The sequence below is a fragment of the Monodon monoceros genome, unplaced genomic scaffold (genome assembly GCF_005190385.1).
Source record: "Monodon monoceros isolate NGI ecotype Baffin Bay Population unplaced genomic scaffold, NGI_Narwhal_1 Super_Scaffold_21, whole genome shotgun sequence".
NCBI classification, from domain to species: domain Eukaryota; kingdom Metazoa; phylum Chordata; class Mammalia; order Artiodactyla; family Monodontidae; genus Monodon; species Monodon monoceros.
This window is the reverse complement of record NW_021703778.1, coordinates 163,611,122-163,632,316: the sequence shown is the minus strand read 5'-3', so window position 1 is coordinate 163,632,316 and position 21,195 is coordinate 163,611,122. Positions and strand designations below refer to the sequence as shown.

The window sequence follows — 21,195 nt, the reverse complement described above, 5'->3', positions numbered from 1 at the left end:
GATAGTATTCCTAACTAGTAGTGAGTACTGATAGTATTCCTAACTAGTAGTGAGTACTGATAGTATTCCTGACTAGTATAAGTACTGATAGTATTCCTAACTTGTGTAAGTATTGATAGTATTCTTAACTAGTAGTAAGTACAGATAGTATTCCTAACTAGTAATGAGTACTGATTGAGTAAGCACCTATAATGTCCCAGACACTGTGGTAAAGACTTTTTATAGATCACCTCAGTAATTCTCAAACCATTTCATCTATTTTACAGATGAAAACCTGGAGCTCAGAGAGGTTAAGTAACTTTTTCAATGTCACAGAATTACAAAGTACCATCATGAGGAATCAAACACAGATTGGGTTGAAATATTAGGAACTGACTGCCTAATTCCTTTTGCAAACATCATTCAGGTCATTTGGATGGGTGCCCTATTTGATTTCAGAATAAATCTATTGCAGGTCAGCTTGCCCTGGCCTAAATCCCAGCTGTTCCCAAACCCGCCGTGACCTCCTAGAATTTGTCTAAGCTCTGTGAGGGGACCTTGTCTCCTCATAACTGATTAGTACCAGTGTGTCTAGTTTGCTTGTATAGGTTCAGATTGATGCTTGCCCTGGATTGACTTTACTCCCTTAAGCACATCATCTGTCTCTACAATTTATAAGTTCCTCTGTGTAAGGGATTCCAACATATACTTTAGTGAGCTCCCAACTGGCCTTATTTTCATTTTTTATCTTCATGTATCTCTAGAGATTTAAGTTGAAAGGCAGTGCATAAAAAATTAGAGTGTAAATTATCCTCCTCTTCATATTTGGTTCTAAAAACTGATCACAGAATTTTTATTATATTTCCATCCTTGTATTGCTCTTCATTATTTTGAGACAGAAATGCCTAGGAAGCTAACTCTTGCTTGCCTCCATAATTTATCTTCATAAAAGTAAACCGAAAAACAATTTAGGGGGAAGAAAAGATAGTCTGGGAATTTGAACAACTTTAAATAAGGCATTAGCACAAAGTTGCTTTCCTAGCATCCACAGGAGGGCAAGTGATAAGATGCATTTTCTTCTCAGAAGAAACATAATTGGCTGATAAGGGTTTCCATTAGCAATTTTGATGCATATGGTTTTAATCTTGCAGAAATCACTTACCTTTGATTGCTCTGGAAATCCAATCAGGATAACAATAAGATGATCTGCAATATGGGAACCTGCATCCAGAGGTATTGGCAGGCAGGGAAAGGAGGCGTTTGGACACACTGCATTATGAGTGAGGGAACCCAGAAGCAGCCAGGACAGCAGCCGGATGTGAGAGACACACTCAATGAATTCTTTTGGTCTATTAGGGAGGAAGGAAGTGTTAGAGATGTTTTTGTGTTTTCGGTTTCGTTGGGTGCTTAACAAATGCTTATTGATGGAGGGGTTTAAAGGTGTGGTCTTGTAGGCAGTTACATGAAGTAAAACACCAAAGCAACAAAGTGAGAACAAAATGATAAATCTGGTTTTCCGGTTCTGCACTCTAACCCTGGATCTTAGCTTCTCGAGCAAAGAGCAGCCTTTGGCGACACAGGATTAAACATCATTCTTCCACAAACCTGGCTGCCATTCTGATGAGCTTCTCTTTCTAAACTCTTTCCTTTCTTCTCATTAGAAAGTTCTCGGATATCCCCACCAGAAGGGAAGGAATAGGAGAGGAGATAAAATACACAGCCACCCACATTCCTGTTCTCCAGTAATTTTCTCCCCCTGCCCCTCCTACACCCCACTCCAAACCTTTCCTCTAGCCAGGAAGCTGCCCATGCAAGATGGCAGGTCAAGCGTGCTCCAAGGTCCCAAGTAAACTAGCCCACGGGCACCTCCCTCTTCTCAGCCTCCCTTATGGGCAGGGTCAGGGGCTCACACCTCCTTGAACTCTATTTCATCTCTGATGTAGATTCTGTTCAAGCTATAATCTAAGCTCCTTGAAGGCAGAAACTATGTAAGTGCACAAATAAATACCTATCAATTTACTTAACTAGTGGGAATTCAGAGTTAAAGTGATAGTTCTAAGCTCCAAGTTTTCATCATCCATCAGGATGACTGAGGTCTTTGTAGGAGGGCAACTTTTATTGCCAGCATGTCATGAAGTACTCGTGTTCAAAAATGCTGCCAGGTCAGCAAATAAGTATGGAAATTGGTCTCAATTCCCATCTCCCTAACCAACCATATTCTATTCTCATAGATCTTCAATGCATTCAGTAGCTCTTACTGAGCCCCAGGAAACTCAGGGGTGTTTCCTGCATCGTGGCCCGAATAATAAGGGTCTTACCCTTGTTGCATTGCAGAAGGGGGATGATAGAGCCAAGGCAGATAGCGAATCACAGCTTTGTTATCTCTGTGGTTGCCCCGTGAGATTTCCATGGCTGCAATCTGAGCCAGCCCAACTTTGAGATGGCCACCAAAGGTATCTTCATGCAGAGGCTGGGAACATGTCTTCATGTGGCTCTACAAAACCAAGTGGTATTTTGTGACTTTGGCAGAGTAAATGGGGATGTTCCAGGGCACTCTTTAAGAAGATCAGGTTGTCATTTCCACACTTTCTATCACCACTCCCAAGCATACAACCCATTTAAACTGCTTCAGGGGCTTCCTATTGTTCTTAAGATAAAGGGGGAAAAAAATTCCTTAGCATGGCCTAAACAACCTGGAATGATCTAGATACTTCAGATTTCTGCATCTTACCCCTTCATCCTTGTGGTCCAGCTACACTGGCTCTCCATGTTCCCTTCCATCACTGGCCTTTGCTTATGTTGTTCTCTCTCCCTGAAATACTGTTTCTGCCTCTCTTCGCCTAATTAACCCTATTCATTGTTCAGATTTTAGCTCGTGTCACCCCCTCCAGGAAGCCTTCCTTGATCTACTTTAGGAGCCTTCCTAACCTCCCTGGTAGGTCATATCACCCTATTAGAAGCTCTCATGCTGCTGTCTACCTCTTTTTCATAGCAATTGTGAAAGTCACAATTTCACTTTAGTTTGTACGAAATTTTCATTAAAATTGGCCATCGCTGCCAGACTATAACTGAGGGCAGCCACTGAGTCTGTTTTTGCGGATCATCACATCCTTAAATGCCTAGAACAGTGTCAGGCATGTTATTGGTGCTCAATACATACCAGTTGAATTAATTCAGAAAAATTTCGTTGCTCAGTGTGGCTTAGTGGAAAGAGCAGTGAACTGGGAGTTGAGACCTAGGTTCTAGACCCAGTTCTGTCCTAACAGTCACATGGCCTCAGCTAAGCCACTTGCCACTTGACCTTTCTGATCTGTTTCCTAATATGTAAAATCAGAGGGTTGGATTATGTCTACAGTCCCTAACCTTTTGGTCATCATGAATCCTTCTTATTATTTTTCTCTGTATTTTGGAAGTGGCTATAAAACTATTTAGGTAATATTGTTTCCTCTTCAGACAGCAAAGTGGTTTCAGCGTGGGCAACCAGATTCAGCACGTGCGTGAGCAAACACTAGGGGAGCTTACTCAGAAATTACTGGATTTGGATATTGTGAGAAATCATCAATTTAAATTTTGATTCTACTCTCTGCAGAGCATTTGCAAGTCTATCCCTATCCCAAGAAACACTTGGATCATCTGAGCAGAGTCTGGAAACTGAGTTGGGTGCTGAAGGGACCATAGCTTTAGCTGATGAACTTCTGGGATGACTAGATCCTATTTATCAAAAAGCCACATTTAGTGCTGGACTGCAATCTGGCTGCTCATCGGGCCATGTCTGGCTCCTCTTCTGCTCTTTGTCTGGGGCCTTCCTCAAATCTCTCGGACTATCAATCTTTTAGCTCCCTAGTCTTCTCGCAGCAGGGAAGTTGACTTGCATCAGCAATTCATTCCACCCTGCAAAGCAATCAATATCCTCAACAACCTCACTGGGATTTTATCCATATGCAAATTAAATGTTGTTCTGTCTTTAATTATTTTCTGGAAGGACATAGCCTTAATGCAGATAAAAACCATAAACAACTTACGTTTGCATAAGGTGTACACATTTCATACAAACCAAAGTGTACAAAAGTGTCTTCACATGCATTATTTCACACCAAACCTTAGAACGGGCAGCAAAGGTAGGTTGATTTAGGTGGGTTTATTAGACTTCCTTTGCTAATGAGGAAACTGAGGCTCAGGGTAGCTAAATGGGTGGCACAGTGAAAAGAGGATGGATTGGGGGTCACTACAGTCTTAGGTCACCCCTGATTCCACCACTTAGCAGTAGCGTGATCTTGAGCAAATGACTGCACAACCTTAGGCCTCAGTGTCTACATTGGTAAAATGGGAATATTTTACAATAGGAGTATTATGAGAACTGAATAAATGGCAAAAGTAAAGGTATGCATAGAACTGGAGCCGCCATGGAAATATCCTTTCCTTTCTTCACTCCCTCTTCACAGAGGTGGAACTCGGTTCTTCAGAATCCCAGGACATGGGCTCATTCAACAGTGCCACCACGGCCTCTCCAGGTAATGATAAATTTCCATCCAGTCTGCTTAATTCCCTAAAAATGTCTCTCCAGTCTCGCTAACCTGAGGGATGAGGGGACGCAGGCCCTCTTACCTTCAGTTTGGTCAGCGTGTGCATGTCTGCCATGAAGTCCAGCACGTCGTTGATGTACTGCCGCACACACTCCATCGCCGCCGTCCCGCACTGAAACACACAGAAGGACACGGCGGGGCGCGCGCTCTGAGTCACGGCCTGCACTTTTGCCCTGACGGAAGTGATTGTCTCGCTCTGGTTTCACGCTGCTTACTAATGAGTTGTTTCATTTTCTGGATTTCTGACTCACTTCGTTACTCTCAGCCATAGCCTGTGATTGTCTGCCCCAACTTTGGACAAAAATTAATAAAAAGGTTTGTGGTGGAGAGCAAAGAAATGGGATGGCCTAGGGAAGACAGGGTTTACAGGCTTTTTTTTCCCACTGGGTCATTGAACTGATTTTGTTTGCTTGTTTTTAAACTGGTTGGTATATAAAGATTTAGCCTATGTAAAAGTCATTAGTATCGGTCTTCATGACATGAATCACCTCAAAACAACAGTAACACTTTATCACTCCAGGGAGTCTTAGACACACAAAAAATATGTACCACCAAATTCTACCACCATAATCTTAGATGTCTTTCTCTATCAAAAAAAAAAAAAGGACATAAACAAATATCATGTTTGTTGAAAGAGTCAAAAATTCTTATATTCAAGCACTTACAACTTCTTATACATAGTAGGTACACTATTAAACAGATAAATTTATCATTGTTGAATTCTTGCTAGGGATAATTAAAGAAACAAAATGGTCATCTTCCCCACATACTAGCAGCGTGTTTGAGAAGTTTTAAAGGAAAAAAAAGCATACTTGTGTTTCAGGTTATTAAATGGAATAAACCTGCTCTCTCAGGGCAATGCAGTGAATTTAGGATTATAAACAAAGAAAAGGAAAATGGACAGACAGGCTGCTACATCAAAGCTGTATGAGAGAACTCATACATAAGACTGGATATAGTGTGGATCAAAAGCAGGCCCTCTTTGAAGCCATCTGAATACTATGCTAAGGCCTTTCTTAGCTTTCTTTAGGAAAATCTGGAACATTATATACTTAACTAGCTCACCCAGTGGCTCTCATTTTCCCATATTCATGTAAATCTGCACAGCACTGAACTATATCACCTTCTATCTCTTCTAGAATGTTACGCCTGTCGGTTCCTCTGACAGGATAACAAACAGTAAAATAAGGTCATTGGCAGTTCTGTCAAGAGTGTTTTCCAAGCATTTCATATGTTTTAAGGTTTTCTTCTTTTAATTTAAATCAAGTGAAGGAATTATAAAAGGTTATTGTGCTCCTGCTTTGGGAATATTAGTCCCTTAGTGCAAGAAAGGATTTCCCCCCCCCCCCAGTTTATTCCATTTTCTCTGACCTTTCACATGTCATGCAAATAAGAGCATATACTCTGCTCCTGAATTTCTTGAAAGGGATTTGTTTCTTTCATAGGCAATATTTTATACCATTTCAACTAGGCAAATGTCACAGAAAACAATTACTTGGAGCATTATTCAATATTTGTCTTTTACTCTTGAATTTCAAAAAATGAGAGGAAAGAATTTACTATTACCAGTTACTTTTGCTCTAGAGACAGTAACTAGATCTAATAAAAGGCTTAAAATACACTTTCTAGTCAGGATAACTTCAGTGAGCCATCTACACTTATAAAACAAAGCATATAATTTCCAATTGCCCCCCTTTTTTCTTTTACTTTGCAAAACATAAGTATAACCTTAGTGTGTTATTTTAAAAAACCAAAAAACATAAAGAGTCTAGCTCAACTTGTTTCAAAAGACTTATGTTTATTTCAGTGGAAAAACTGATGATAAAGGAGTTGAAAACATACTCTAATCTCAAAAACATGAATTGAAGTGAACCACATCCAATTCTTTCTCAAAACTTGTATCTGATTTTAAAGTTACATTTCTTACATTATAAAGATAACACGTGTTCGATGTAGAAACCTTGGAAAATACAAATTAATAAAAGAAAAAGAAAAATCACCATAATCCTAATTCCTGCTCTCCACCTCTGAGACAGCCACTGTTAATATTTCCAAATATATTTTAATGCATATAACATACACACATATATCATTTTTTATAAGATTGAGATAATTTTTTCTAACCTGCTTTTTAATTAGATTCATCATAAGCATTTTCCAATTAATTAAATATTCTTTGAAAATTGGATTTGGTCCACATAATAGTCTATCTTATAGATGTACTCTATTTTATTTAAATAATACCCTAATGTTGCACATTAACTTTGTTTCCATATTTTTGCTATTTTAAATGCTACTTTAATAAATATACTTGTAGGTAATTCTTTATGTGCCTGTAGATAATTCTATATTTAATTACTTTCTCAAACATATTCCTAGAAGTAGATTGTCAACTCTTTTCCAGCAAAACTGACTATCACCAGTAGCTTTTAAGAATTTTTGTTTCGGGCTTCCCTGGTGGCGCAGTGGTTGGGAGTCCGCCTGCCGATGCAGGGGACACGGGTTCGTGCCCCGGTCCGGGAGGATCCCACATGCTGCGGAGCTGCTGGGCCCGTGAGCCATGGCCGCTGAGCCTGCGCGTCCGGAGCCTGTTGCTCAGCAACGGGAGTGGCCACAACAGTGAGAGGCCCGCGTACCGCAAAAAAAAAAACAAAAAACAAGAATGCTTGTTTCACTTCATCATCAGTAAGTTTCTTTGTTAAGAAAAACCTGCTGATTTGCTAACTGATTTTAGATTTTTATATTTTAATTTATATTAAATTAATTTATATTAATTTACAGTTCACTGATTGCTAGTGAGGGTAAAAGGCTTATTTTGAATGGCTTATTGTTCATTGGAAAGGGTTCTATATGTAGAGCTATAACTGTTGCTATTTTGTTGTTTTGGAATATTTGTCTTTTGTTGATTTCAATAAACCTTTACATATTAGGGATATTATTTTTTAGCTATCGCATAGGTAGCAAATATTGAGTTTTAGAGAATTAAATAAGGAAACCAGTGAGTGCTGGGCAGAGACTGGCTAGCTACTCACAGAACCATTTTTCTTCTTCCCTAGGATGCACTAGACCACATTTCCCATCCTCCTTTGCAGTCGGGTGTGGTGGAGTGACTGAGTTCTAGCCAATGGAACGTGAGTAAGAGAAATGTGCACCACTTTTAGACCTGGCCCGTGAAAACGTTCCATGTACCATATTCCCTTCTCTTTCCCCAACCACCAGCTGATTGCACAGGACTGCACATGACAGAAGAAAACTGATCCCCAAGTGCTCATGTGGAAGTTCTCCTCCCTTTGTTAATCAGGACACCCGTTCAAACTTCACTTGAGCAAACAATAAACTTTTTTGGAGCTAAGTTGCTAAGAACTGGAATTTTATCTCATAGCATCTTGTATTACCCCAACCTTTAAAAAAAAACCCAGGATCTATGAATCTACTCCTAGAAATCTATTATAAAGAAATAGTCTAAAATATGAACAAAGATTTAAGCACAAAGATGTTTATCACACATTAGTTACAATTGCAGAATACTGAAAATAATGAAACTATCCAACAATAAGTAGTGTTTGTTAATAGTATTTTTTTTACTTTTAGTTGTATTTTATTTTTTTATTGAAATATGTTTGACATATAATGATGTAAATTTAAGGTGTATAACATGTTAATTTGATGCATTTATATATTGTAATATAACTGCCATCGTAACAATAATTAGTACCTATATCACATTATGTAATTATCCTTTCTTTGTGGTAGGAATAATTAAGTTTTAGTCTCTTAGCAAGTTTGATTATTATAATACAATTTTGTTGTCTATATTCACTGACCTGTGCATTACATCTCTAGGACTTTTTTACTGCTCATTGTAAGTCTATACCCTTAAACATCACCTGTCCTGTCCCCCTACCTCCATTAATATTATTTTTAATAGTTAATGTTTACTCAGCACTTACTATATATTTAACACCATGCTAATGTGCTTTACATGCATTATCTCATTCAATCCTCAACCTAGACCTTAGGCCCTATTATATCCCATTGTACAGATAATACAAACCAAAGCATCATGGGTTAAATAACCTTCCCGATCACACAGCTAGTAAATGTCAGGCCTCAAACTCAGGTGTGAATCAAAACCCATATTGTTAACCACTATTATGTGTGCAGTCACATGAGGTAACGTCACTTTGGGGAAAATGCTTATGACATTTGAAGCCAAAGCTGCATCTATGTTACGGTTTGACTATATTTAAAAATATACATAGAAAAAGAAGAAAGAAAATACATTAATACGTTAGCAGTAAAATTATCTCTGGGTTGAATGACTGTTATTCTTCCTCTCTCATAATATTTCTCCACATCAAAAAAAAAAATGAAGTAATGTTTAGTGTGCTGTGGATAAAACTGGTATACTTATAAATGTAAATGAATAAAACCTTCTTGGAAAGCAACATGGGAATACGTATTGTGAAGATGTTCCTGCCCACTGACTAAGGAATTTATCCCAAGGATATCATTCAAAATAAACATGAAGAGGATCTTTGTGTATATGCTATATACTATGCTATGCTATACAAGCAAAGAAACTAGAAAGCATATAGATTTCCAACAATATGGGAATAAGCAAATTAGGATACTGAATAGATTAAAACATGTAAAAATTTTCTAAAACAATAGGGTTCTTATTTTAGGGCAGAAGGATTATAAGTGATCTTTTTTCCTTATTAAAATTTTTCTCAGACTTCCCTGGTGGTGCAGTGGTTAAGAATCCTCCTGCTAATGCAGGGGACACGGGTTCGAGCCCTGATCCGGGAGGATCCCACATGCCGCGGAGCAACTAAGCCCGTGCACCACAACTACTGAGCCCACGTGCCACAACTACTGAGCCTGCGCTCTAGAGCCCGCGAGCCACAACTACTGAACCTACGTGCCACAACTACTGAAGCCCGTGCGCCTAGGGCCCGTTCTCCACGACAAGAGAAGCCACCGCAATGAGAAGCCCGTGCACCGCAATGAAGAGCACCCCCGCTCGCCGCAACTAGAGAAAGCCCACGTGCAGCAATGAAGACCCAACGCAGCCAAAAATAAATACATAAATACGTAAACAAATAAACTAAAAAAAATTTTTTTCTCTACTGAAAATTTAAATAAATTTTTTCCATTAATAATTTATATCTCTAAGTTTTCTCAGTTTGTTGCAATAACCTTGCTATCAATAAGTTATTGTGGTTTCTCATATTCAATCCTATCTATAAGAATCTCAACATATTTCACCAAATAGTTCACTAGTTGATGATAACAGAAGTTTTTTTTCAATTTTCAAAGGAAATATTATAAAGGAAAACAAGGTATTAAATGCTTATTTCTTTCTGGCAGTAGTTAAATCAAATTGGTTAACAGAAGCCAGTGTAAGAAAACTGATTCTGGAAAAATTGAACTTTAATCAAATCTATGCTGTATGCCTGGTAATTTCTTCCCTCTCCTTAATTGGCTGCTTCAATTTCATTCATGTTTCCTGGAATTAAAAGTTTCCAGGGGCAGAGATTGATTTAAATGTTCACCAGTGCTCTTTCAAACAAGATACTAATGATTTCAATTTTACAGTGTTTGTTCTATCAAAAGCGAACCAGGACACAGGCCAAAAGTACCTCTTGGCTAAATGAGGAAATGAGTAATAGGAAGTGTGGACAGTTAACTCGGTCAGGACTTACTCCAGGTACAGAGGCGATCGTCTGCTCGCTCAGGATCGTCGACTCAGCTAGTTTGGTTCCAGCATCTGCACAAATAAACTGATAAGAAATTGAAAGGAAAATTAAGAGCATTTGGACAGTAATAAGGAATTTGTAATTTCATTAACGTGGCTTAAATTCGTTAGCGTTTACTTTGGTGACAAGCTGCCCTAGATATATGGGACTTGCTAGTCATGAGAGTTCATTCCTACCAGAAATTCAGAATCGTAGTACTGGGATTAACACACAGATTCTCACTTTAACCAGACAGTAGTTCAGTGGCACTGAAGTGCCACATTCAATCAAGGAAGAAAGGAAAGGTGTCAGCGTTGTCAGATTTATTCTGAAGTCATGCTATTTACTCTTCAGCACTTTTTGACAGTTCCTGAATTTTCATAGATTTTCCGGACTTCTGTCATTATACCATACATTTAGACTGAAAACAGAAAAACAGTCAACTTCAGAGTGAGGACTGTACCTGTTTCTTCCCGTCCGAGGCCCCTCAGTATCTGGTCTTTCTCCTCCCACTTCATTCACGCCTATCCTCTGTGCTGATAATGACCACCGACCCCCCGCCCCCGCCTCCCTCTCTGTATCCCCACAGGACTTTCCAGACATTTCCATTGTAACAGTCATCACATCAGGTTGCAATGATCTACAAGTCTATTTCTCAACTGGCTACAAGATCTTCGAGACCACAGATTTGATGCAGCTCACGCCTGGCACTAGCTTCATGCCTGACATCTCGGAGGGGCTCAGCAAGAGTTTGTGAAATGAGACGATTAATCAGGTACAACTCGAGATCATGGTGAGGATGGCTTTGTCAGCTTACAACCTGATTTGCTTCATTACAGATTTTTACAGGTGTTTCCCACTTAATGCAATGCCCAACTGTTTATTAATGGTTTTAGGGGGAAAGTCAAACATGAAGTCTGTAGAGTTTGCTATGAGCAGCTGGTTCCTGGTTAGTTTCTCTTTCCTGGCCTCTGGCCCCGGTGACTTGAGGATCCAAAGCTGCTGCTATCCAGAGCTCAGAGGTTCTGAAAGAAGCTTTGACCCTGACAGCTCTTCCTTCTGATTCATTTCACTCTCATACTGGAAGAGCATGGTAAATTTAGGTAGGTCAGCCAGGCAGGCATGGTCCCCGTCAAACTGAGGAGAAGCAGTACGGATCGGGGTAGCAGAAAAAGTCTCAAGGAGGACGAGGAACAAAACCCAGCATGTTGTCAGGTTAGCCAGAGATTGGAATCTAGGCGTTATTAACAGGCAGCATTGGCCAATAAGGTGAAGCTCTAACGTCAAAAGACTTTCTGAGGGTCAGGGGCCTGTAGACTTCTCATCTGGGGCCATAAGCTGGTTTTCAAGTGTGGGAGAGGCGGTCCTCCCTGAAAGGTATTTCGGGACAGGTAACTGAGCTGGAGCTGAGACGACAGCAAGCAGAGCTGTCCCTGAAAGCCGCATGGCAGGACTGGACACAAATCTCCAGGCTCACATTCTATCCTCTCCATTTGCCTCGCAGACAGTTAGAGAAAGCTGAAGAATCTATTTGGCTATTAACTCTGAAGACCAGCTAGTAACATCTAGGGAACACCTAAAATTTTCTATTATTTTATTCAAGAATGCTTTATGTCTGCTCTCCTAACTTGGACTTATTTCTAATAAGAAAAAGTGAATAAATGAGGATAAATAATAATAATGAAGCCTACAACCTTGGCAAACCTCTAAGTAAAAAAGGAGAATATTTGAGGGACTTCTCTGGTGGTCCGGTGGTTACGACTCCACTGAAGGGGGCACGGGTTTGATCCTTGGTGGGGGAACTAGGATCCCGCAAGCCGCGCAGCGCGGCCAAAAAAAAAAAAAAACTAGTAAAATATTTGATAGAGGTACATAGTGAAAAGAAGGAACACTCCCAACCTCCTGGCAGATACTGCATGTTTTCCCAAAAAACGTATTTTCAAAAGCTATCAGAGTCTGCCATCTAAGACAAACGACTTATAATAAGTTCCAAAAGCCCCGTCAGGACTCCAACGTTTTAATTAATTTCTTTACAGCAGAACCAAGAGACTGCACAGCTAAGAGAGGCAAAAAGAAAAGAGAGAGATGCATCTAACTGTGGGTGAAGCGGGTAGGAGTCCTCTGCAGTATCCTATGTAAGGATGGTGCAAACCCTGACCCCTAAAGTATGCTTGCAAGCCTGGCTGTGCCCTTAAGGGCAAGAGAAAATGTGTGAAGAAGCAAAATTTCAAGTGTCTGTATCTCCCTCAGCAGAAGCCTTTCTCCCTCACCAAACTCAGGTTAGAGCTTCACCTTATTGCGTAGCATAACGTAAGCAGGTTGTCAGCCATGTGGTGTTAAGATTTGAGGCCAAATTCAAACGTCCGATCTGCGAGAGCTAATAGATAACTTCAGAAGTCAGAATTAATTTTTTTAAAAATCACTCTAAAAGTTATGGAGGAGTCTCAGAGAGTCTGATGTACTAAAAGGCATAAAAGTACATAAACCTCTAAAATCATCTACTATTTTTTATCAATGTCTTTTCCTCCGGTGTAATTTTACATAATATGTGTGACTAAAACCTTAACAAACCTTTCTGTCTTCATTTTATATAGCTGCCAACTGAAAAACTCCATTATTATTTTATAGAGTTGTTCAAAATATAAAGATATAACAAAATCAGAGGGAAAAAGAATGATGGCTATAGAAGGAAGAATTCAGTACTTTTAGATAGAAATATGCCACTGAAATAGGCACTCCCGCATGAATACAAAAGAAACGCAATACCCATTATGTGTCATTACTAAAATCATTATCAAAATGATAATAAAATAGGATCACCACCTCTCATCCCAGAGAGTGATCAGATTATTACTAACGCAACAAATATTAATTACCCCACATCAATAGTATCTGGGAATTAAAAACAACAGCCGTAACTCTGCCGTTTCTTTGTCCTCCAGCCCACAACTAAACTATCTTTAAAAGAAAACCTTTCACCCACATGATTTCTCACAGCTTGAATATGCAGGTGTATCCCACACAGTGGGAGTGTTACATGCAAATTAGCAGAATGTCTACTCTTGACACATAATAGGAGCTGAGGAAATTCTTTTGGATTTGAGCCTATATAGATTTTATGGTAGCTTTCAATGAGTTACCACTCCATTATGAAAACTCTAATCCATCCTGAGAACAATAATAATAGCTTATTACACATAAAATATCTACAGCATGACAGCAGAAGAGAAAATGTTATAAGTGAAAGCAAAAATGTCAACAGATCTGAATTAAAACAAGATAGGGCAACTGTCCAAAGTATAAAAGGGGAACTACACCCTGATGGTCAACAATAGTAGATTCTGAAGAATACATATATTTTTTCTATTTGGAAAATTCTTTCCTGTCTCCATGCCTCTTTTTCCGTTTTTAAAAAATCCACCTGAACATTTAAGGCCACCTGATTGTATATGTAAGTTAAAACAAATAACAGGAGTGATGGCTGAACAACCATAATATAGCAGGCTGGGAGATACTCCACAGTGCCAGGCCTCCAGGAAGAAGTTCTAGAAATTGAAAACCAGATTGGTACCTGTCACTGCCTTGAAATGTTTAGAACCTGAATGACCCTGCATCCCTTGGGCAAGTGTTCCATTGTCCTCTAAAGGAACACTCTTACTGCCAGAGTATTTGGTAAACAACAAAAGTATGGTTTACCCATGAAAAGAATTATGAACAGCCTCATATCTGTGAACTCATCTATCTACTAAGTTATTAATTAGAGAAGTACAATAGTAGAGGGAATATCCTAGTGGTTCCCTGTGGGGTGAAAGAACCAATGGTAAATCCAAGGTCTGAGCAACTGACTCTCTTCTCGCCAATGGGGCTAGTGTCACTCATGATGGATCACCAGGGGACTTTTGGTTTTTTTACTTCTAAGCTTTAAGAAATTTATCTTTTTAAAAATTTTATATTGGAGCAGAGTGGATTTACAATGTTGTGTTAGTTTCAGGTGTACAGCAAAGTGATTCAGTTATACATATACATGTAGCTATTCTTTTTCAAATGCTTTTCCCATTTAGGTTGTTACATAATATTGAGTAGAGTTCCCTGTGCTATACAGTAGGTCCTTGTTGGTTATCCATTTTAAATACAGCAGTGTGTACATGTCAGTCCCAAACTCCCAATCTATCCCTCCCTCTCACCCTTCCCACCAGGGGACTTTTTCCTTCCAGTTGTTACTTTCTTTTCTTTTTCCAAGTTGCATTTTCAGTTAAACAGAGCCGCCTCCAGTGTCCTGAGATGACGGTCATGATATCCAAGAAGGAAGTCGCTGTCTGCCCCAGACACATTGTCTGATCATATTGTGAATCTGGTCTCCCAGGTAGCAGGAACTGACACTGCCCACCAGTGAAGGGGAAAGCTTCTCTCTGACTCCATGCTAGATTCTCTGGTTTAAGAGAAACTACCAGAGAACAGGCTACCACTTCTGCTACCCGCTTGAACATTTGTCAAGGGCAAGAGAAAAAGGAACGGGGAAACCCTGCAGAAAGATGCACCGCTTTCTGTAGTGAGACAAAAGATGCTTCTCCCTCATCCCATGAGTGGCCCCGTGGCAGACTTTTCTCCACAATTTAGCCAGGAAGCACAGCGGGGAAAAGGGAACTACTTTTGTTTTTTTTAAGGTATGCCTCACTTTTATTTCTCTCAGTAATTTTTTCATTACTGGTTTATTCCGAGTTTATAGAACAAGGATATGTTACTTCAAAATGGCATGGTGTTTAATATTTTTTGTTGGAGAAGGTCGAAATATTATTCACTAGGTTGTTCCTCATGGGCATGATCTCAAAGTGTCCCCCCCAGATATCTCTTTGATCTAAATAATTTTACAATCTGATTTTTAAATTTAACTTAATGACTCAATGACAAATACATATCTGTTTTTAAAGATGAAAATGTTATACATTTGAAATGGCATGAGAGAACCCAAAATACACAGAAGAATTTACTTTTTTGTCTTCCTTCTTCCTAAAGCTAATTTGTGTTTGTTATTTATTCACCTAGCTGTGATGCAATAACCACTGTTTTCAGGGTCTCCCGAAGCACTGAGCAATTTAAACTGTCGGTGTTCTTTCACTGTCTTGTGACAAGTGCTTATTACAGCCAGCTAATGTACTTCAGAGAAAAACCCGCCCCCAGTTGCAGTCACAAAGCGGGGTGCTAGAACCCAAGAAGATCAGCCACACAGACCGGCTCTGCCAGGGTTGAGGGCAATCAAGGGACCAGCCTCTGACGCCCGCAGGAAAGCACCTTCAGGGCCTGGAAACTGAGGTTGCTTTGAGGTGGCATGTCCCCAGTCTAAACGCTATCAGAAGCAAGTGACTTCCAGACACTGTCAACCTGCTGGCCTTACCTCCCTCGTGGGCTACTTCACTAAGCCTAGGTCACCTGCCCTCTCCTCCAAACCAGTGTTGATCTTATTAACCTCTATGGTCAGTTGCATCAAAGTTACTTGTACTCAAAAGTGGTGTTGCTGCTGATGTGTGAAGAGGTAGGACTGGCCAACGGCAACGCACTGGAAGAGATTCAATCTGTCTCTTCTTAGGAACACAGATATTTCCCGGCTATGCTTTGCTTCTGTCTCCCTCTTGGGCTGTCCAGCATCTTGGTACAATGGGAGCCATTTCACTCCGACTATATCATGCCCAACATCCACTGCCATCATTTTCCAGCAGTCACTCCTCTCAGAAAGCATCACTGTGCCTGGGAAAGCTCTTTAAACATGCCTTAAGACCATTCTTCACTGAAAGTATACCAACTTTTTATTAAATCTCAAGCCTTTGAGAAAAACTCGGTTCTGTTCCCAAGGATTACTAGTATAAGGCGGGGGAAGAAGCGGACCAGTTAGTGGATATTAAATGGTTAATGACAAGGGTATTCCTCCTCTCCTCCCAGGTAGACCCCCAAACTTCTGCACACCCTTCAAAAACATACGATCCCTTTTCTACACTACTTCCCTCCTCAGTACACACCTCTGCTACCGTACCCATCACACTGCGCTGGGAATTTTTGTTTCGATGTCAGCTACTCCCATCAGACAGGAAACTCCTGGGAGGAAGGGGCCATGACATTCATCTCTGTTTCCCCAGCACCTGGGCCAGGTCAGGGCTCATAACGGTTAATGAGCCTTCCTCCATTTCCCAGGAGGGAGCTGGCCGCTCCCTCCTCTACAGTAGTTTATATACCGTACAGATTTTCAGTATACTGGTTAGCACGTTATAGGGGTAGGGCCTATGCTTTTATATCTCTATATCCCCAGAACCTAGCCGAAGATAGGTGGTCAGTAAATATTTGTAGTGGGAAATAATGCTGAATAGTCAAATATGGCCAGACAATGGAAGACCTTGACAATTCGGGTACCACAAGGTCACTGGAGGTTTTCGATGCACAGAGTGATATGATAAAGAGCAGAGTTTTAGCAAAATTCCTCTAGGCAGCCATAGGCTATAAGACTGGATTGACGTGGGGAGAAATGAACGGTGCAAAACGCTAAGAGCTATTAACAGTAATCCAGGCAAGTGATGTGCGGGCCCTGACTAGGCTGTGCTCTATACTGATTAGACCCTGCGGTCAGGTGCTTACGCTACTTATGCCAGCTGTGTGATCGTGGGCAAGTCACTGACGCCCCCACCCCGAGCCGCAGTCTCCTCATCTACGGTGCAGGACCAATTCCTCTCACGGCTGAAGGAGTGAGGGGGGTATATAAAACCCCAGCATGCTGCCTGGCACTTAATAGGTGCTCCATTAATTTCCCCTTCTCCCTCATCTCTCCAAATGGCACCCAAGGTACCTAAGATTCAGGGAAACCTGTCTACTTCCTTGATATCAAGCTCCATTTTCCTTCATTTATTTAAGCTCAACCTTGTAGGACCAGACTCTGGGACTGGCCATAACGCTCAGCAGGGAGAACTGAAACAGCTGTGACACACTTCCTGGGTACTTTGCACAAAGGCAGTCTGAATGATACCCTGATCCCAGCTGCAGCTCATGACCAAGTCTTTAAAACCAGGCTCAACCTTTGGGGTAAGAGGCAGGATCCCAGTTTACCTGATCCCTTGCTGACACCCCTGGCATGGCCAGCCTTTTTCTAAACCCATCCTCATGTCGTTATTTCTAAATTTATTCCATCTTTCTGCTGAAGCCTCCCTTTATTGCTTGAAGATGGTCAGCCTCTGGTGCTGAACTCCAACCCCAGGCAGAGTTTGGCCTGCACCCACCAGTCCTTTGTGACCCCGTTCAAACGCCACTTCCTTCATGAAGTCTTCCCTGATTTCACACCATATGAGGTAAGATGCCTCCTGCTCTTAACTCCCCCCTAGGACTTTATCTACATCTCTTTCTCACTCATGGCACTAATTGCAGCCTATCTTGTGTGATCAAAACCTGCACACTTGCCTGAGATGCTGAGCTTAGGATGCCAGGGATGGAGAGCTAAAGCCTCTCGTAAGCAGCCCTACAACCAAAAGCGTTAATCTTTGCAAGTTCTCTAGAGCCTGCCTGGTATGTGTTCAAGCCCTGCCCCCTGCCTTAGGGCTCCTGTGGTGCTGGTTCTTTCACACCCACATCCCACCCTGGTTGGACTCAGTCCGTCCTGTCTTTTGACCATATCTGGCTGGGCCCACCCTCACTTTCACTTCTGCTTCACAGAGATTTGGCGACCCATCCGTACTCATGCGACTCTGCGATCAGACCTCAGCCTCCGGGTCGCTCACTTTTGGCTTCGTTAGTCCTGCCTCAGCTCTGGTAGCCATTAATGGGCTGCCCCTCCAACCTACTGGACCATAAACTTCTCGCGGACACATTATCGTTTCATTCTTCTTTTTTGTCTCTCACAGAACGAGTTCCACAGTAGGAACAAAATAAATACTCCTTTTCCGGTCTTTTTTAGCCAGTGGAAGTGCCAAGTGCATAGTGACAGACAGATCATGGCTCACGTAAGATATATTATTTCTTATCTCTGGACAGACATTTAATTTATGCATATGTCCCACACCTTCCTTAAATTTTCCAAACATAAGTGAATTTCATGAAAAGTGAAATGAGGCATAAGCCTACCTGGACAAGCAGAAGGAGGTTTGTATCCGGTAAAGGAGATTTGAGCTTCAGGGCCTGCAGGAGTTCTAGAACAACACTACGAGACAAATAGAATTTATCCCTCTCCTAAACGAAACAAGAGAGAAGAAGGTAAGCGATTTGTAAAACTTCAATTAGAATAGATCTATGTCAAAAGAGCTTCCAAAAGATTCACAGATCAGAAATAAGAAACAGTATTTTAAAATGCATAATGAACTGTCCTTAAGAAATAAACCCAAGAAAAAAGAAAAAGAGCATTTTTGTGTTTGTAATGAGTTTAGTGAAGCGCTGAGAACACATAATTTAATGGATAAGAAAAAGACAGGCTACGTCTTAAAGACTGAAACCACGAGATTTGGTTCTTATTCACAGAGGAGAGGTTCCAAGGACTGCAGAAACTAAACAAATCTAAAAGGATGTTTTTCAATAGAAAATGATTTAGAGAAAAACATGTAACACTGTTGAAAGGGTCTCATATCCTCTCAAAAGGAACTTACTTTTTAAGTGGACTATTTCAAGCATACAGAAAATTAGAGAGATGGAATGCATCATCTACCTATTACCCATCTTTGTTAAATCATAGCATTTTGCTTTATTTAATACTTTTTATCAAAAATCAAACATCACAGAAATAGTTGAAGCTACCTACACAGTGCTCTCTTTTCTTTCTCCCTTCCTTGAAATAGCAACTATTTTGAATCTGGTGTTTATTATTTCATGTACTACACTTTTACTACATATGTATACCTCCATTATAAGGCTTACTATTATTTTTGCTTGTTTTTAACTTTCTATAATGTTATCATACAATGCAAATCTTTCTGCAACTTATAATTTTTTACTCCATTATACATATATATATATATATATATATATATATATTTTTTTTTTTTTTTGGTGGTATGTGGGCCTCTCACTGTTGTGGCCTCTCCCGTTGCAGAGCACAGGCTCCAGACACGCAGGCTCAGTGGCCATGGCTCACGGGCCCAGCCGCTCCGTGGCATGTAGGATCTTCCCGGACCGGGGCACAAACCCGTGTCCCCTGCATCGGCAGGCGGACCCTCAACTACTGCACCACCAGGGAAGCCCTCCATTATATTTTTGAAGTGAGTCCCTGTTGATACATATAGTTCTCATTCTTTCAACTAAACAGTTTAATGATGTTTTATTGTATGAACATACTGAAATTCATTGATCTGTCCTTGTTAATGCAATGCTAGAATATTTTCAATTTTGTAAGCTTTATTTATTGTCAAATATAGCACACATGCAGAAAAGTACATAAAATATAAGTGAACAGATAAACAGATTAGCATAGATTGAACACTCATGTGATCAGCACCCAGGTCGGGTACACATCACAAGCACCTTAAAAGTCCCCTATGTGTCCTTTCTTGATCATAACCAACTTATTGGAGACCCTGTAGGTCTGTATCCACTGTCTTTTCTTTCTACTCATTCTCACTTGTGGTGTCTTGCCTCCTCATATGTCTGGTTATCTTTGCATGTTGCATCCTTTATTTTTAAAATATTTTTAGAAATAATTTGAGGCCTGAAATGTTATCTTCCTCCAAAGAGCTTTCTGTTCATTTTTTACCAGGTACTGGAGGCACTAGTGATCCAGGGTTACCTTAATACACATACAAACCTTGTAATATCTTATCTTGGGCCCCCAAAGGTCTTGACAGGGATCTGTGTCCATGTGAGGACAACTTTACTTCTGGGTTATCTTTACTTAGTGGTCCCAGCCAAAAGGTGCAGGAGGTGCAGGATCAGAGAGTCTCTACTCTTGGAAGGTCCCGGATTCTGACTTTTTTCCCCCTAGCCTCCTGGATCTTCCAGAATTGTCACATCTTTCAGATAGGCAAACACCCCCAGAGCAAAAAAAAGGTCTTCAGTGCTAGACTCACATCTCTGCATTTCTGTGTTCTCTCAGATCTTAGCCTGGTAATTCTATATCTGGTTAGCACTTTGATGATTTTTTAAAGTTTTCAGAGAACAGTTTGTTCACTTTTTTAAGAAACTTTTCAAATCCAGTGGGAGGATACATTCAAATTATCTAGTCCATCAGTATCAGGAGAGAAAGTCTAGGATATTTATTGGAATTAGACTAAATTTATAGGTTATTTTGTGAGAATTAGCTATCTTTATTATGCTGGGTCCTCATTCATGAACATGAGATCTGTCTCCATTTATTTAACGTTGTTTAATAAAATTTTCTGGTTATCTCCATAAAATTCTTGCATATTTTTGTTAGATTCATTTTTTGTTGCCACAATAAATGCTATTTTAAAAGTACATTTTATAATCATTTGTAGCTGAATAATTAAAGGTAGATGATTTCTGCATATTCATTTGTATCAGCATCCTTGCTGAACTCTCATAAAAGTTATAAAAAGGTGTCTATAGATAGATTCTCTTCAGTTCGTTTGTAATCACATCATCTATGAAAAGGGAGAGTTTTTTTCCTTTCTAATCCTTATACTTTGATTTATTCTTCCTGTCTTACTCAACTGAGCAGGACCTCCAGAACCATAGCAAATAGAAGCAGTGATAATGGCCATTCTTGTCTTACTTATGATTTTAAAGGGACTACTGTTGGCATTTCACCATAAGTATAATGTTTCCTAGAGATTTCTGGTAGACATCCTTTATCAAGTTATCCCTTTTACTCCTAGTTTGACAAGATTTATCATAAATGGATGTTGAATTATATAGAATGCTTCTTTTGTATCTCTTGAGATAATGATAAAAGCTTTTCCTCCTTTAATCTGGCAACA

General features: G+C 40.1%; 1 protein-coding gene across 4 annotated transcripts in view; it reads right to left on the bottom strand.

Moving 5' to 3' along the window:
• Positions 1-21,195, bottom strand: part of UNC79 (unc-79 homolog, NALCN channel complex subunit) — a 246,911-nt gene that overhangs the window by 14,446 nt on the left and 211,270 nt on the right. For all 4 annotated transcript variants that reach the window (XM_029239760.1, XM_029239759.1, XM_029239763.1 and 1 more), the window contains 5 exons: positions 18,398-18,502; positions 10,271-10,348; positions 4,585-4,674; positions 2,298-2,473; positions 1,142-1,328 (listed from right to left, as the gene is read on the bottom strand). In XM_029239760.1, the coding sequence (XP_029095593.1) occupies positions 1,142-1,328; positions 2,298-2,473; positions 4,585-4,674; positions 10,271-10,348; positions 18,398-18,502 (636 nt within the window). The remainder of the gene's footprint in view (positions 1-1,141; positions 1,329-2,297; positions 2,474-4,584; positions 4,675-10,270; positions 10,349-18,397; positions 18,503-21,195) is intronic.